Source organism: Perognathus longimembris, chromosome 11, assembly GCF_023159225.1.
Source record: "Perognathus longimembris pacificus isolate PPM17 chromosome 11, ASM2315922v1, whole genome shotgun sequence".
NCBI lineage: Eukaryota > Metazoa > Chordata > Mammalia > Rodentia > Heteromyidae > Perognathus > Perognathus longimembris.
This window is the reverse complement of record NC_063171.1, coordinates 16,742,129-16,758,026: the sequence shown is the minus strand read 5'-3', so window position 1 is coordinate 16,758,026 and position 15,898 is coordinate 16,742,129. Positions and strand designations below refer to the sequence as shown.

Here is a 15,898-nt window from a genome sequence, read left to right as displayed (position 1 = left end):
ATTCTCATTATAATGCTTGTTAATAGGGAATTTTTTCAAATTTTTATTATCAAACTGATGTACAGAGTTAGTTTCATACATTAGGCATTGCATACATTTATTGTACTGTTTGTTACCTCATCCCTCATACCCCCCTCTCTCCTCCCCCTTTCCCTTTCCCCCCATGAGTTGTTCAGTTCACTTACACCAAACAGTTTTGCAAGTATTACTTTTGTAGTTGTTTGTCTTTTTTTAACCCTGTGTCTCTCAATTTTGGTATTCCCTTTCAATTTCCTAGTTCTAACACCAGTATACACGGTTTCCAATATACTCAGATAAGATTACAGAGGTAGTGTAGGTACAACCACAGGAAGGTGATACAAGAACATCATCAATAATAGAAGCTACAGATACACATGGGATGTTGAAAGTTAAATTTAAGAATAGAACCAACCTTCATAGCTTGTTCCAGCTTAACAGATAAACTGGCCACAGCTTTCTGTGCACGCTCATATTCCTCACGCTGACGTTTCAAAATGGGTGCTTTAGCTTCAACTTCTTTAACTATTTCATCCAGATATTTATTAATTCTTTTGTTCTCAAGTTTCTCCAGAAGCAACTGATCCTGGGTTTCTACATAAGCATTGTACAGCTAGAGAAAGAAGAGTGGTCATTTCAAATTGAATCAAAACAATGAAGTATGAGGTCATTTAGTGTCATATTAAACACCCCGTAGCATTTATAAAAGAGTAAAGTTTGCTAAACACTACATGCACCTAGGAACTAAAGAAGGCCTCTCCTAAACTAAGCATCAGATGAGTTAAAAAATGTATTTGGAAGAAACCAATTTTCAGAGATTCAAAATAATTTAGCAAAATTTAACACCCTTCATACCTCAGTTAATTTCATGCCAGGTTTTACAATTTTAGCTACAGCTGCTGCAGTGGGAGACATGGCTGAAAGCTCCTCTTCAGACAACATAGCTCCTATGGTAACAAACACAAACTCAGTATGGTTTTGTAGAATTGAAATAAAAGCCACTAGTACATTTTCAAAGACAAAAGAGAAAGTGATTTGAACTATATTTTTATGAAAAATTTAAAATATGACAACACAAACTTATATCATGAAATCCAATTCTAAAAAGCATGTAATAATTATAGTTAATATTATCCCAGGAGATTTACACTATTATTCTGGGAAGTGACATACATCTGTGAAAATATAGTGCTTATTATATCTGATGGCTTAGATAAGATAGAATATTAAATTTAAAAATACAAATAGGTTCTACTTGCATTACTAAAGTTTCTATACTAAAGAATGAAAGAGAATTACTTTTAGTGAAATCCAAGTACTATGAAGACAAGTGCTAGTAATTCAAGGAATTTACAAATGTCTATCAGTCATACCTTTACGTTTGGTTGCAGAAAGCAGGTCATTTGCATTTTCTAATTCCTTTTCCAGTTTGCCTATTTTCTCCAGCATTTCTTTTTCCATTTGATCTTTTGATTCTTCCACTTCTAAAAGATGATCTTGTATTGCTTTGTTGGCTAAAGATGTTTTTAAAAACAGAATATTCAAACATAAAATTAAAATGTTACAATTTATAAATTGTAAAAGTAGTAATTCTTCCTTGGCAGACATTCTATACAGGCTACATGACAGCCTCAAAGCCTTCTGAAAGCCTTCTACTTATACTCATTAAAATGGTTTGGCCAAGTCAGTCCTTTTCTCATTTCCACATCTCTACACACAAGAAAAATAAAGCAAATATAATGGTAGAAAAAGTGGATGTATGTTTGGTTCCACTGTGGATTTTTAGTTTGAATATATAAAAATACTGACCTGGGGAGTTGGTGGGGAGGGAAAGTGGGAGAAAAATGAGAGAAGGGCTAACAATGGTCAATAAGAAATGTACTCATTACTTTATGTGTGCAATTTTAACCCCTTTGTACATCACCTTGACAATAAAGTTCAATCAAAAAAAGAAAAAAGGACTACTGACTTTTCGTTTCCTTGAATTCTACATAGTGGATTCAACCACAGATCAAAAATAATAAAATAAAATTGTATTTCTACTGACTCACAGGCATTCTTTTTGGTCATTATTCTCTGAATGGTCCTGTACAAATGATCTATACAAATATGTCATCCTTTTAAATAAGGAACTTCAGTATGCTCAAATTCTGAAGAGGGTCCTGGAACCAACCCCTTATACAGAGATGACCAAATGCCTTATAGATTTAAAAAAAAAAAAAAAAAGCACTGTCTGTCACAGTAATCTTAGCTACTTGGGAGAGTAGGAAATGCCAGCTTAGGCAAAAAGCTCTTGGATCTTCATCTCAACTAAAGGGTTGGCAAGGCAGTATTCATCTATCCACCCCCGCCCCCCAGAAAAGAAAAAGAGCAAGGATTTAAAGCAATAAGAGCAAACAACATGCTATTAATAACTTTAAAAGGAAGCTAAATTATGAAAAAAAACTGTTTCCTAAGATACAAGGGAAAAGGCTTTTAAGTATAATATGTGTTGTATAAAAGATAAGTCTAAGCTTAATGTTAGAATCTTTCATCTATCCTCAATGTTGTGCTTAATAAAGCTTTACTTCTAAACTGTAGTTTATCCAAATGTAAAGGTAAGAAAATACCTCTTTTTCTCAAAACAAAATAATCCTTCCAAAACTAAAAGTATTTACCTTCTCCAGCTTCTTTCAAATGCTTGTGCAGCTCATCCACTGCCCGGGTTAGTTCCGTGCTCTTTGCCTCTGAGTCATCAGCAGCACTCTAAAAATTAAAGAGTTACCTAGTAGCCAACAGCCTAAGATGAGGACACTGACATATGGGGTAGAATACTTACCTTGTACAGATTAGAGAGTTTTATGTGAGCATTCAGTTCATTGTGGAATTTTTCTTCCATGCTAACTTGTTGTTCTTTGCCCTAAAAAGAAAATAAACCAATTATAGCAAGCCTGTAACACGAATGAATTCAACATACTAGCAAACACTAACAAATCTACTTTGTACTTTAAGAACAATCTATCTTATAAAATAAAAAAGGCTAATACACTAGAATTAATTAATTTTCAGGTGGAAATTACTTCGAAGATAAAATATTGACATTTTTAAAGTAAAGCAATTATTTAAAACTGATATTAAAACTAATCCATACTCATTTTTTAGATAATACTTAATATGTGGCACATAACTGCTACTGCTAACTCTGATATCAACCTAGGCACACACCTAGATGTAGCCTGGTTGTTTTATGGTGATAAAGACAGGGTATAACAACATGACAGCCATGGAAATACCAGCCTGTATGTAATCCTACTAGAGAGGCCAAGGAAGGAGAATTTTAAAGTCTAAGACCAGCTTGGACTACCTAATAAGCGACTGTCTCAAAAAGCAACCAACAACAAAAGGTACCATTTTGTATAATAAGATTCAAAAATACTAAAGTATTTTAAAGTGGTCATTTGAATCTATACCTCTTTTAATTTGGTCAACAGTTCCTCTACATGTTTTTGAAGATGTTCATTTGATGTTTTTAAGCCATTCATCTGTTCTTCCAGTCTAGAAACCTAGAAATAGATTGGATGGAGAGAAGGAAGAAACATATTAGCCATAAGTATTACTCTACCAACAAAAAACAAAACACTTCCTCACACACCCTAAAAAAATTAAAAATACATGCACATTTATGAAAATAAAAAAAACACACGAGCCAAGGTATTTGGATTTAACTCATAAAACTTGTGTCCACATCTTATGTATGTATCTCTGGAACGTATTTTAATAACACAGAACATACTATCAAGAGTCATCTAAACGTGTTGTAAATTCTTTAAATCCATCATTTTCCCAGTCCACAATGATTTTATGTCTTCCACATTTGGCCATTAGTCTTACAATCAAACAAGTAGGTTCACAGCTAAATTCACAAACGTTAAGTTATATGTAACATAAAGATTAAATTTTACTAACTTACCTCCTCTTTTTTGTTTTCAAGATTACACTTAAGCTCTAGAATCTCATTTCCCTTTTCTCTTCCAAGAGCCAGCAGCTCATCCGTTTTTGTTTTCAACTCTGAATTCAGCCATGTATTCTGACTATGTAGCAATTCCTTTTCTTGCTCCAAACGTTTTTCTCGATACTAAAGACATCCAAGAAAAATTACTTATATATGACTAGTTAAAACTTTTGCCTATAACTGATGAAAACAAGGAGACTTCTGTTTTAAGACAAGTTATTTACATAATCTTAATAGCAAAATAAAGAACCATAACAAATTATTAAGTAAGCAAATCAGTTAAAATTGTTCCTAATTACTTGAATTAAAGACAAAACAAACTATAACTACTTTATGGATATCTTGCCAACATTTGAAAATTTAATTTAGCAAAAAGGGAAAAAAAATGTCTTAGGAATCACTTAATACTTGCCTTCACAGAAACATCAGAAGCTTGAAGCTCATCCAACTTCAGCTGAAGCTCCCCCTTTGCTGTATTACTTTCTTTAAGTTTTTCAGTTACACGTTTAACATCCTCTACAGAGGTCACAGGAAAATTGAAAAATGATGACTCATTAACACTCAGAGAAATGAATCAAAAACATACTTCTAGGACTGTAAATACCACAAAGTAAGCAGTTCTTTATTCCTTTATTTGAACTTGTTCTTCCAATATTTAATTACAAATTTTGACTAACAAAAGATAGAGAATAGGAATTTTAATATCCAGTTAACATACTCTTTATATTAGTTACTTTAAGCATATATTCAAGGTAAATGTTCAACATTAAGCTTAATTTTCCACTTTTATTCCCAAAGGAGTATTAAACTTTTAACCATTTAAATAAAAAAGCAATGACTAAAGCCAGCTGCAGGTGGCTTATGTCTGAAATTCTAGCTACTTAGGAGGGTGAAATCCAAGGATTAGGGTTCAAAGCTATCCCAGGCAGTAAAGTCCTTCAGACTCTTATATCCAAAAAAAGCTCAAGGACAGGACCTAGACCCTGATTTAAAGCCCTGGAACTAGCACATATTCAAGCATCTGAGTGCATACTCGGACACACCAATACTACAACATTCTATACAAAATGTATACATGTTGAATTTTTTTTTTTTTTTTTTTTTTTTGGCCAGTCCTGGGCCTTGGACTCAGGGCCTGAGCACTGTCCCTGGCTTCCTTTTGCTCAAGGCTAGCACTCTGCCACTTGAGCCACAGCGCCACTTCTGGCCGTTTTCTGTATATGTGGTGCTGGGGAATCGAACCCAGGGCCTCATGTATATGAGGCAAGCTCTCTTGCCACTAGGCCATATCCCCAGCCCCACGTGTTGAATTTTTAAAAAACCCTTAGCATCCACATTTTAATGAAAACAATTTTTGTAATTCTACTTGCCACTAATCATCTTTACCGTTTTTGTTTTTGGTGCTGGTCCTGAGGCTTGAACTCAGGCACTTGGCAATGCCCCTGAGCTATTGTGCTCAAGGCTAGCACTCTACCACTTGAGCCACAGCTTTACTTCAGGCTTTTTTTGGTAGTTAATTGGAGTCTCATGAACTTTCCTACTCAGGCCTGTTTTGAACAGCAATCCTCAAGATCTCAGCTTCCTAAGTAGTTAGGATTACAAGCAAGAGCCATGGGTACAAGCTTAGTTGGTCATCTTAATCAACAAATACTAAGAAGTAACTTAACTTCTCTGAGACTGAAAAAACACCATTAACTCTTAAAGGGCATATTCTACATTTATGTTTTATATTTATATTCTCTCCTAAATTCCCTTCTTTCTCTTCTTAAATACAGTCTTATCCTTTAGGTTCTAAAATTAAATTCTCATGCATAGGCAAAATTTGCATATAACTAAGAAAAAGAATTCAGCCTGTACAACTATGCATTCAAATTGCTTTCAACTTTATATAAAAAACATTGTAGCCATGATTTCTACATGTAGACCACTGTCTATGACCAGTACTTTGAGATGATTTTTGTTTTCTACATACTTCTTCAAACAATTATTTTTAAGTTAAAAAATGACACATTGGTAGGAGAAACAGCAGGATTATTAGACTGAATTATTCTATACAAATATAACAAACACCTACAACAGATGTAGACTTGGGGATTAACTATTTGCATTGCCAGCCAAGAAGATACTTGTTTCTCATACCTGTTAAATATTCAAGTTCTTGAGATAGTCTCTCATTGGTTCTTAGTAAGTCCCTTTTTTCAGCTTCCAGTTCTTCCTTTGTTCTTGTAAACTGGCTCTGAAATGCCAATAAGAAATTTAAGAAAATCAAACTAAGTATTATAGGAACCAGAAGATGGAATTGTCACTTAGCATTAGCTGCAATTGGTAACTGATGTCTTTCTCTTCAAAGTATGTCCTCCAAAAATACAAAAAGAAAACAAATAGGAAGACCAGTAACAAAAAAATCCTCATAATAACCTCAACCTTCTATTTCTACTTTTGATTTTTAAAACATTTTACTTAGGCTCATGGAATTTCTTTCCTATCACAAGATTAGGACCTTACAACACCCTTGTTGCCTCTTTTTTTGTATTTCAACCTTAAGGCGAACAATTTGTTCCATCACATACTTCCTGTCATAACGGCTGATATTGGCTCAAGGTAGTAGGGTCAACTGGTCATGGAGTAGACCCAAAACTATAAATCAAAATAAACCTTTCCTCTTTGTACATTATTATCTCAAGTACTGTCACAGAAACAGAAAGGTAACAGAGTTAAATATTACTTTCTATTACTTTCTACTTGCTTCTTTGTTTTATAAAATTTTATATAAGATCACAAGGTTTTCTAAGAATGCAGACCCAATTTTTGTATTTTAATGAGACTTAAGGTCTTTCCCTAGCACTGTGGCTCACACCAGTAATCCTAGCTACTTATGAGGCTTAGATCTGAGGATTGAGGTTTGAAGCCAGCCCAGGCAGGAATGTTCATGAGCCTCTTATCTCCAATTAACCATAAAAAAAGGCCTGGGGTAGAACCGTGGCTCAAGTGGTAGTGTTAGCCTTGAGTAAAAAATACTCAATGACACCACACCACGTAGGCCTTGAGTTCAAGCCCCAGGCCAGGCATACATACAAAAAAGGCTAAGATTCTGTTGTTTTATTTCTGAACTGAGCTTCTTTTTTCTTCCTTTTTTCAAAGCTGAGGACTGAACTCAAGGCCTTGCACTCAACTATTATTTTCTATGTTGATTCTTACGTCAAATGACACATGGCTAGACAATTACTTTTAAACTGATGTTATCTTATAATTGAGCAAGTTATTTCTACATAATTTCTTCCCCGTCATATTACCAAATTGGAACCTATTTTATTTGGATTTGTGTCAAAATACACAATATGTATTAAGGAAAACCTTAACCAGGGATATATTACAACTCCATTTAAAGCTGTATTTCTTTGCCAGTCCTGGGGCTTGGACTCAGGGCCTGAGCACTGTCTCTGGTTTGTTTTTGTTCAAGGCTAGCACTCTGCCACTTGAGCCACAGTGCCACTTCTGAACATTTTTCTGTATATGTGGTACTGGGGAATTGAACCCAGGGCTTCATGTATATGAGACAAGCACTCTTTGCCACTAGGCCATATCCCCAGCCCCTAAAGCTGTATTTTTATAGTTCCCAGTGAAATATTTGGGTTTTCCTAATATGAGTGCTTAAAAAATATAAACACATAATATCCTTTACAAAATTATTTCCGGGCATAATAATATAGACTTTTGTGTTTCTCTTTAAACACATTAGTCATTAGGCTTGGTGATCACATTCAATCTGTTACCCTAGTACCATTACTCTAAGGAAATGATTATGAACGTAATTCACCCAACTTTGATTATATCAAAACAGGCATTCAACAAACCGTTTTCATTGAGTAAAAGGGATACTTGGGCAATCAATAAAACAAGTAATAATCTAATTAGGAAAATTTTATTTTCAAATTTTTATACATGTTATTTGTTGGTAGTTTCTCCTAATGGGAATTCCATTTCATCTTTTCACTGATATCTGATAAACACAGTCAAACACAGATAAGTTAGAAAACTACCTTAAGTATCATCTTTGCAATGAGCTTTTTCATAGGTATGAATTTTACCTGGCTGGCAGCATTGTGATCCTGAGCAATTTCAAGTTCTTTGTTTTTCTCAGTGAGAGCTTTCAGCTGTGTGTCTAGATGGAAAGGGTTTTATGAGTGTACAAGGATTAGCTTAAACTACAAAATGCTTTTATCCAACTGCCACTCTCAAACATTTTTAAAAAGAACCTGAAACCCAGAAAGACTAAGTTCTAACTATATGCCAATACTGTTTATACATTCCATTTTTAATATATTTTAGGAAAAACTTTTAAACATGCTACACTGTGTCCAAACTCAAAAGTGTACTAATTTTAGGCAACATTTGTAACAAAAGCACATGCAATTAGCACTTTCCTTATATTTCAATCATTTTTTCTCAATCAACAGATATCATAAACAGTGAATTTTATGTAGAAATGAATCTACATAATATGAACACGAAGTTATAATAGTACCTGCTATTCTATTATTATCACTTTAACATGGAAGGAAAATACTATGCTTGATAGTTAATTCCTTCTCTTCACATGCACAGTAGGTTAACATATATATATATCTTCTCTTCTAAGCAAGTGAAGGTAATTAGGAAAAAAATACACTTTTTAAATGTTTCCTTCCTTGAAACACATATACATTATGCATTTGCAACTTAACAAGATTATTTTCAAAGAAAAAAAAATCTGGCAAGTGAGCCTGAACTTCTTACATTTCCAGTCTTACACCTCTAAAAATATACATATACCCTCAGTGTGTATTCCAAGAAAGTCCTGACCCTTATCTTTTCCTTCTCCTAGATATTACAAAATTGTAATGATAGCCATTTCCCACAACTTTTCTGCACCATGGCTGAAGTAACCTTTTTATTATTATGCTTTGGCAAGACAAAATTATGTAAAATTATGTAGATTTTTCTATACCATCACATATATTTCAATGTATACATCACACATTTTGTACATTATATACTTCCATACATTTCAAGTATATGTACTTTGGGCTTTTAGAGTGGAATGTGCCAAAAAGAAGTTTTAACCAATACTAGCTGCCAGAGGACAGTGTCTATGAAAACTAAAATCGTATTAATCCCTTTGATTAGAGCTTGTACTCTTTCCCTCCTTCTCTATCATATCAAAGCCACTCTTTTTTTTTCTGGGATGCATGGAGAAGGGGTGGTAAAGAATTTAAATCAGAGTTGCACTTGATGCTGAGCCATGCTCTCAGCCCTCAATCAAATCCAAAACAAGTAATACTTAGAAGCAATTAATTAAGTCCTCACTCTAAGGTCTTTTTTGATGTTTGCTTTCTTCTATAATAAGCAAAGTATGCCACACACCATCCTCCTAAGAACATTATACAAGACCTTGGGCATGACTTAAGAGTTTAATGATACACAGAAACTAAGAAAAATGAGCTACAAAACGTTCATCGAAACTAGACCTTTAAGAAGAAACACACAGAATTCATCTTTATTTAAAAAAAAAAAAACAACTATCAGAATACAATGGAACAGTCTTCAATGTTTCAATACAAAAATCATTTCCTCTAATTTAACAAAAATTACATTTCCTAGCAAAACGTTCAGAAATATCTTCATTTGTGTAGATGCCTATGGAGATCTAGACACATTTATAAGAACGGTTAGATTATTTAGTTACATATGGCATAATCACTTTTAGAAGAAGTGATAATCTGAACCAAGGGGGGCCTTCTAACTGTTAAACACTTGTCCTACTACAAAGCCTTTAATTACCAAATGAAAATTCAAAACAGCATCAGAAACCAAAACAATGCTTCTGCAGTGTTTCCACATATATCAAGTAGCCAAGAAAACTATTTCCAAAGAACACAAGTATTTGAAGATCCCATATTACTTATAAAGTACTTACTGAGTTTGTCAATCTCAAACCTCAAGACTTGGTGTTCCCGGGTTTCATTAACAAGTCTTTCTTGACTCTGTGATAACCTCTTCTCAATTTCAAAGTACTGTTGCTCTAGACAGGCAAAATAATAAATCAAACAAATGCGTGCAACAGCAGTACTGTTAATAATGTTATTTATTGCTAATAACCATCAATCTGTAGTTAGATATAGCATTGGAACTATGTTTCAAACAGAATCTATGACTAAAAAGTTTGAGCGTTGAAACTGGCTTATCTAACATTTGCAAACGACATAGAGAAACACCAAATTCTACAAATAAAACTTCTTCTAATCAAAGAACATGTGATATATCTGAGTATATTTGCCCAGCCATCAATGAACTGCTGAGCATAAGGTATATTTCAAAGAAGTAATTATTAAGTAGGGAAAAACTACTTTGGTGCTTGTGTAGCAAGAGAGCTAGGTCCTTAAACCACAAAACTTCCTAAAACAAAAACAAAGACTGGCCCAACCTGCTGGGCCTAATGGCATTTGCTTAGATATAGGAAAAACCTGAGTAGGAGTAGCTGGCCCTGACATAAAGGCCAATGTGTAAAAAATGCAAAAAAGGGCTCTTGATGTTGCTCAGGTTCAAGTGGTAGAGTGCTTGCCTGAAAAGGCAAGGCCCTGAGTTAAATCACCAGAAACACTTACTGTATAAAATATTCAACACCTGTAAACTATTCTGAAGGGCAAATTTATTCAGATAGAAATTATCAATCAAGCTAGAAAAACAAACCAAGCAGGACATGAGTTATTTTACAGCTAACTTACCATATTCTTAATCATTTTTCTGGGCTGTTCAACCTACTATTGGAGATACTTATTTGAAAGGTCTACTACACATTCCAAGCAGGTGTTAATGGGTTTTAGTATCAAACTCCAACTTTTGGAAGAGAATGTCATACCAATCGTATTTACTGTGAGTTCACTGCATTTCTAGTACTGCCTTTCTGTTTCAGCAAGACATTTTTTTAGCATTAACAGGTCAAAGTAGGGAAAATTGGAAATGAGAAAAATTTCCTGCTAACCCCGGAGGAAACAGGAGATATTTAAAAGTTATTATGTTTTATATGATCTACACTAATTCTGGAATCATCCACTAAAGGCAACAAATATGGTAAGTGAAGTACATTAGTGACATGGGGTGTGTCAATTCAGGGGACTAGAATATAGCGGAAATGACTAAAATGCTACAAAAACAGCTCAGGGTCTCAGATGCTAGAGGAGTGGCTGACTCTTGAAAAGTCCGGTGTAAACGAACTCAAAATCTTCATTTTGTTTGTAGGACAGGGATAGAAGCATTGCCTGAAGGTCTGGGAATATGGCCTAGTGGCAAGAGTGCTTGCCTCATACTCATGAAGCCCTGGGTTCGATTCCTCAGCACCACATATACAGAAAACGGCCAGAAGTGGCACTCTGGCTATAGTGGCAGAGTGCTAGCCTTGAGCACAAAGAAGCCAGAGATAGTGCTCAGGCCCTGAGTTCAAGGCCCAGGACTGGCAAAAAAACAAAAGTATTGCCTGAGAGCACGCTAAGTACAATGAAAACAATGAGAATGTATCCAGATCTGGAAAAGAAGTGACTGGGGAGGAAAAAGGACGGCCTCCACGGCCCATGGAGCCCGGAAGACGGCGCCAGCTAGCGACTCACGTAGCGGATTACAGGGTTCAAACTTGCATGCACCGAGGGAAGCCATGCGGGAAGCTCTTCGACCACTTACCGCTCTCCACTTTAAATTTCTCGTGTCGCCCCTTCAGGCCATCGATCTCGGACTGCTGATCCGCCAGGAACTTTTCCAGCTTATTCTGCACCGACTTAGGGAGCTTGTTGAGCTCCGAACGCTCCAGGACTTGCTGCAACACCGACGCCATGTCCGCAGGGCCGCGGGTCGCGGCGACGGCGGCCGACGGAGGAGTACCGAGGAACAAAGGAGAAGGCCAGGACCCAGAAGCCTGGGTCACCGGCTCTGGGGCGTCGCTCGACAGCTCACGAGCGCCAGCTCGCCTGAGACTCCCGCGGCGGGACCCTGGCAAACCGAGCCTGGCCTTAGTAGTTGTAGTGACCGTGGCACCTAGGCCCTGCGTCTTAAGTGAGCGCGCAATCGAAGTGCAGCCCTCAGTTGCGCGCGCAGCCCAAAGTGCTCATTTCCCCCACCCCCAAGATGCGCGCCGCAGCCAAAAGCTAAGCATGCTGGGAACCCGAGTTCGGAGGCAGCTTCCTACACAGCCAGGCGCCGTAATTTCCGATTCCGGGTTCCAGCTGCTTCAAATTGTGTAGGCTTCTGGGAAACGTAGTGCTTTTCTCAGCTTCTTCCCTGATCCCAGCCCGGTCCCTAGCTTTCTTCTCCTCCCCGCCCCCCCCAACCCAGACCCCTGCATCCCGCTCCCCTCCCCCTTATGTTCTTCCTATCCAGCTGCCTGACTGCTGCCCACGCGGTGGCGCCACAGACGTGACGTCCCCGTCAACCCCGGCTCCACCCTGAAAGAGCAGGGCGGCCTTACCGTCCAAGCCCCGGGATGCCATGGGTCGTCCTCTAGGGCGGTTTCTAGATACCGAGCCACTAGAGGGCATCGGTCCCCGTGGACAGGCTCCAGTCTACCGCCACGCTCTCAAAGGAGCCCGGGAGGGGGGCGGGGTGGCGAACGAGGCCGCTCTGGCTGAGGCACCGCAGTGATGGGAGGGCGCCGCGTGCGTCATCAGGCTGCGCCGCCGACGCCGGAGACCCCGGCTGTGGAGTGGGAAGTGAGGGGTGAGAATTCTGTCGCTTTTTGATGAATTCACTGTCTGAGGAATTGGGACCCGTGGGGACACTTATTTTTCCCCTGGAGGCTAAGACCTGCGCCCTCTTCCCCTCTCCGGACTGACGGTTTGACAAGTTTCCGTGCCACGCGCGCACATTCTGAGAGCAGGTGAGTCAGCCGTAGGCTCTGGGTAGGTTCGTGTGAGTGTAGCCGGGCGCCGAGGGAAAGGAAAGGACTTGCTTGGTTCAGGGACATATGGCCAGTCACTCCGGTGCAGGCTCAAGGCCAGGGTCTGATGAATTTTCCTTATGTAGAACCGTATACTTAAGTTCTTTGGGGGCAGGAGGTACTGAGTGATTCAGCAAGAATTTTGGGAGCCTGGTTTTAATACTTTTGGAAGACGATACAAGAATCAGACGTGTGAATGCAGCCTGTGTTTTAAGGCGTCGTTGCCGAAGATGATGTCTTACGTGGATGCTGTGAAATGAAAACTGCGGAAACAAAAGTTTTAAAACTTGTCATCTTGCTACTGCAACAGAGCTGCGTGTTTCCAGATCATCATTTCTTAGTTGGATCTGTAGTTTGTTTCACGTTCGATTACTCTTCTGAAAAAAAATTGTCTATTTTTTATTTAAAATAAGGCAAACCTCCCTGCATTTCCCAGTTATTGGCCTTCTATGAATTGATTTGGTTCTCACGTAAACTATTACTTTCCTGTGTGCTCGCTCGCATGTGTTGGTGCCCTCCAGTACTGGGACACTCAAGGACTCTAGCTCTGGTTGGGCTTTTTCCCGCTCATGGTTGACTGGTGCTCTACTACTTGAACCACGCCTCCGCTTTTGGCTTTTTAATTATAGATAGGTCTGTTTGGGCTGGTTCTGAACGGTGATCCTCTGTCTTCAGATTCCTCGGTAGCTAGGATTATAAGTTCAGTCACAGTGCCCAGCTTTAAAATTCTTACTTTTTAAACCATTGTTATGAACATATATAAGAATTATAAACATAAGCATCTCACTTATTTTTTGTGATAACTAAGGTAAAGTATATCAGAAGTGGCTTAAGGCTGACTTTCACCTGCAAATACTATATATATATGTATATACATGTATATATACATGTATATACATATATATATAGTTATTGGGATGTGAAATACTGTGTGTTATATTCCAGACCAAGAGTTTTGTTTTAATAAACGTTCCATAACTGTTAATAGTATCTCACATTCCTACATAAAATTGAATATTAGAATGATTAGTTTGAAAACTTCTTAGTTGAGCGGTTTTCATATAAAGTAGTGGTGCAAAGATATGTGTGTGTATACTTTTAATTATTTTTATTTATTTTTTGGTGCCACTACTGCAGCTTGAACTCAAGGTCTGGGTACTGTCCCAGCTTTTTGTTGCTCAAGGCTAGTGTTCTGCAATTTGGGCGACAGCTCCACTTCTGGGTTTTTTGTTTTGTTTTGTTTTGTTTGTTTTTTGATGGTTAATGGGAGATAAGAATTTCATGGACTTTTCCTGCCCTGGTTGGGTTGAAACCACTATCCTTAGATCTCAACCTTCTGCTTAGCTAGGATTACACATGGGTGAGCCAACAGTGCCTACCTATGTTTTAATAGGTGACAGTCTATATTGCAAAACATTGGGCCCAGCAGTATTGATCTGTCATTTCAGAAAAGGAAATATTCTGTACTTAGAATCCTGAATTTAATAAGTTTTCAGATCAGAACTGCAAAAATCCTAATTTCCTTCTCTTTTTCTCTCTTACCCGCTCCTTTCTTGTTTGCTCTCCTCTCTATTCATTCATTCATTTATTATTTAGGAAACTACAGATGAAGGAGGTTGAGTTACAACATTTCAGGAAATGTACATCTTTGTAAGGCAAGATAAATATTTTTAGTATTGTCCTTTTTGGTTACATTTAAAAGCTAGGCACCTGTGGCTCATGCCTGTAATCCTAGCTACTCAGGAGGCTGAGATCTGATGATCATGGTTTGAAACCAGCCTGGGCAGAAAACTCCCCTTGAGACTCTCATCTCCAATTAACCACTCAAAAACTGGAAGTGGCTCTGTAGCTCAAGTGGTATCTCCTTGGCCTTGAGCACAAAGAGGCCCAGGGTACAGCACCCAGGCTCTGAGTTCAAGCCCCCTAACCCACAAAATTAATAATCATAAGCTTTTTAAAGAGCACTGAGGCTAGCAGATTTTCATTTTCCTTTTGAATTCAGTTTTTTACACATTATATAGCTAGTAGATGACATTAGTACTTTGCACACAATACATTTAGAAATTTAAGTATCAGATCTTTAGAGACACTTGGTATTTTTTGTGAGAATCAAAATTATAAGAGTAGAAGCAAAAGGAATAGAGTATCATGGTGAAATAGAAGGAGGTTAAATAGAAATTCACACCTTAAGGCATTATTAAAAGTATAAAGCTCTTAACTTTATAGAGCATTAATGACCTAGGTACTTTTAGATTTAGTCCTTATAATAAAAGTATGTGGATCTGATTCACACTTTCTGATTCACATGAATTTTGAGACAAAACTGAATAGACTCTTTGAAACAGTAGGGCAATATTTCAAACTTTAATCCATTTTCTGAACTTCAGTTTTAAAGTCATGCAAAACTCTTTTGCAAGTGACAGTTTAGTTTATTGGTAACAGATATACCACACCACCATATCTGTAGTAGCCTTGACACTGAATAGAATTTTGTTGCATTTTATTGCAGAACCTGGATGACTCTTACCCATAAACTACTTCAACTTTGTTCCCACAATCTCTGTTTCTATTTTACTTCATTTTTAAAAGACGTCATTTCTTTGCTTTCTTTTTTTTCACCCTGAACTTAAAGCTAAACTTGAACCCCACATATACTATTTACCAGCTCTATTATTTGGATATGTTATTTAACCTTTTGTTTTTTCAGTTTTGATTTCTTCATCTATGAAATGAGAATGATAAAAATAGTATCTAACTCCGAAGAGTTTAATGAATTCAATGTTATTTCACTAAAATACTTAGCACAGTACCTATAGAAGATATAAGATGTATAGGTAATTATCATTATTCTAGTAGCTCTTTACTTACATAAATAACTCTTACTGTGAGTTGCTCAAGGGTTCAATAATGTTATTCATCTTTGTACC

General features: G+C 37.2%; 2 protein-coding genes across 6 annotated transcripts in view; one reads left to right on the top strand and one right to left on the bottom strand.

The window, feature by feature from the left end:
* The window catches only part of Tpr (translocated promoter region, nuclear basket protein), a 54,013-nt gene extending 41,371 nt beyond the window's left edge, over window positions 1–12,642 (bottom strand). Inside the window, exons 1-13 of the mRNA XM_048357808.1 lie at window positions 12,504–12,642; window positions 11,723–12,028; window positions 9,966–10,070; window positions 8,098–8,171; window positions 6,149–6,245; window positions 4,422–4,525; window positions 3,968–4,132; window positions 3,468–3,560; window positions 2,837–2,917; window positions 2,676–2,763; window positions 1,392–1,532; window positions 874–965; window positions 434–631 (exon numbers count right to left, since the gene is read on the bottom strand). Coding sequence (XP_048213765.1) covers window positions 434–631; window positions 874–965; window positions 1,392–1,532; window positions 2,676–2,763; window positions 2,837–2,917; window positions 3,468–3,560; window positions 3,968–4,132; window positions 4,422–4,525; window positions 6,149–6,245; window positions 8,098–8,171; window positions 9,966–10,070; window positions 11,723–12,028; window positions 12,504–12,573 — 1,614 coding nt within the window. The 5' untranslated portion in view covers window positions 12,574–12,642. The remainder of the gene's footprint in view (window positions 1–433; window positions 632–873; window positions 966–1,391; window positions 1,533–2,675; window positions 2,764–2,836; window positions 2,918–3,467; window positions 3,561–3,967; window positions 4,133–4,421; window positions 4,526–6,148; window positions 6,246–8,097; window positions 8,172–9,965; window positions 10,071–11,722; window positions 12,029–12,503) is intronic.
* An 84-nt stretch (window positions 12,643–12,726) lies between these two features.
* The window catches only part of Odr4 (odr-4 GPCR localization factor homolog), a 32,411-nt gene continuing 29,239 nt past the window's right edge, over window positions 12,727–15,898 (top strand). For 4 of the 5 annotated variants that reach the window (XM_048357814.1, XM_048357813.1, XM_048357812.1 and 1 more), the window contains exon 1: window positions 12,728–12,911. The gene's annotated coding sequence lies outside the window, so the exon portion shown is untranslated. Of the gene's footprint in view, window positions 12,934–15,898 lie in introns of all 5 variants that reach the window. The other variant, XM_048357811.1, reaches the window with a different exon arrangement.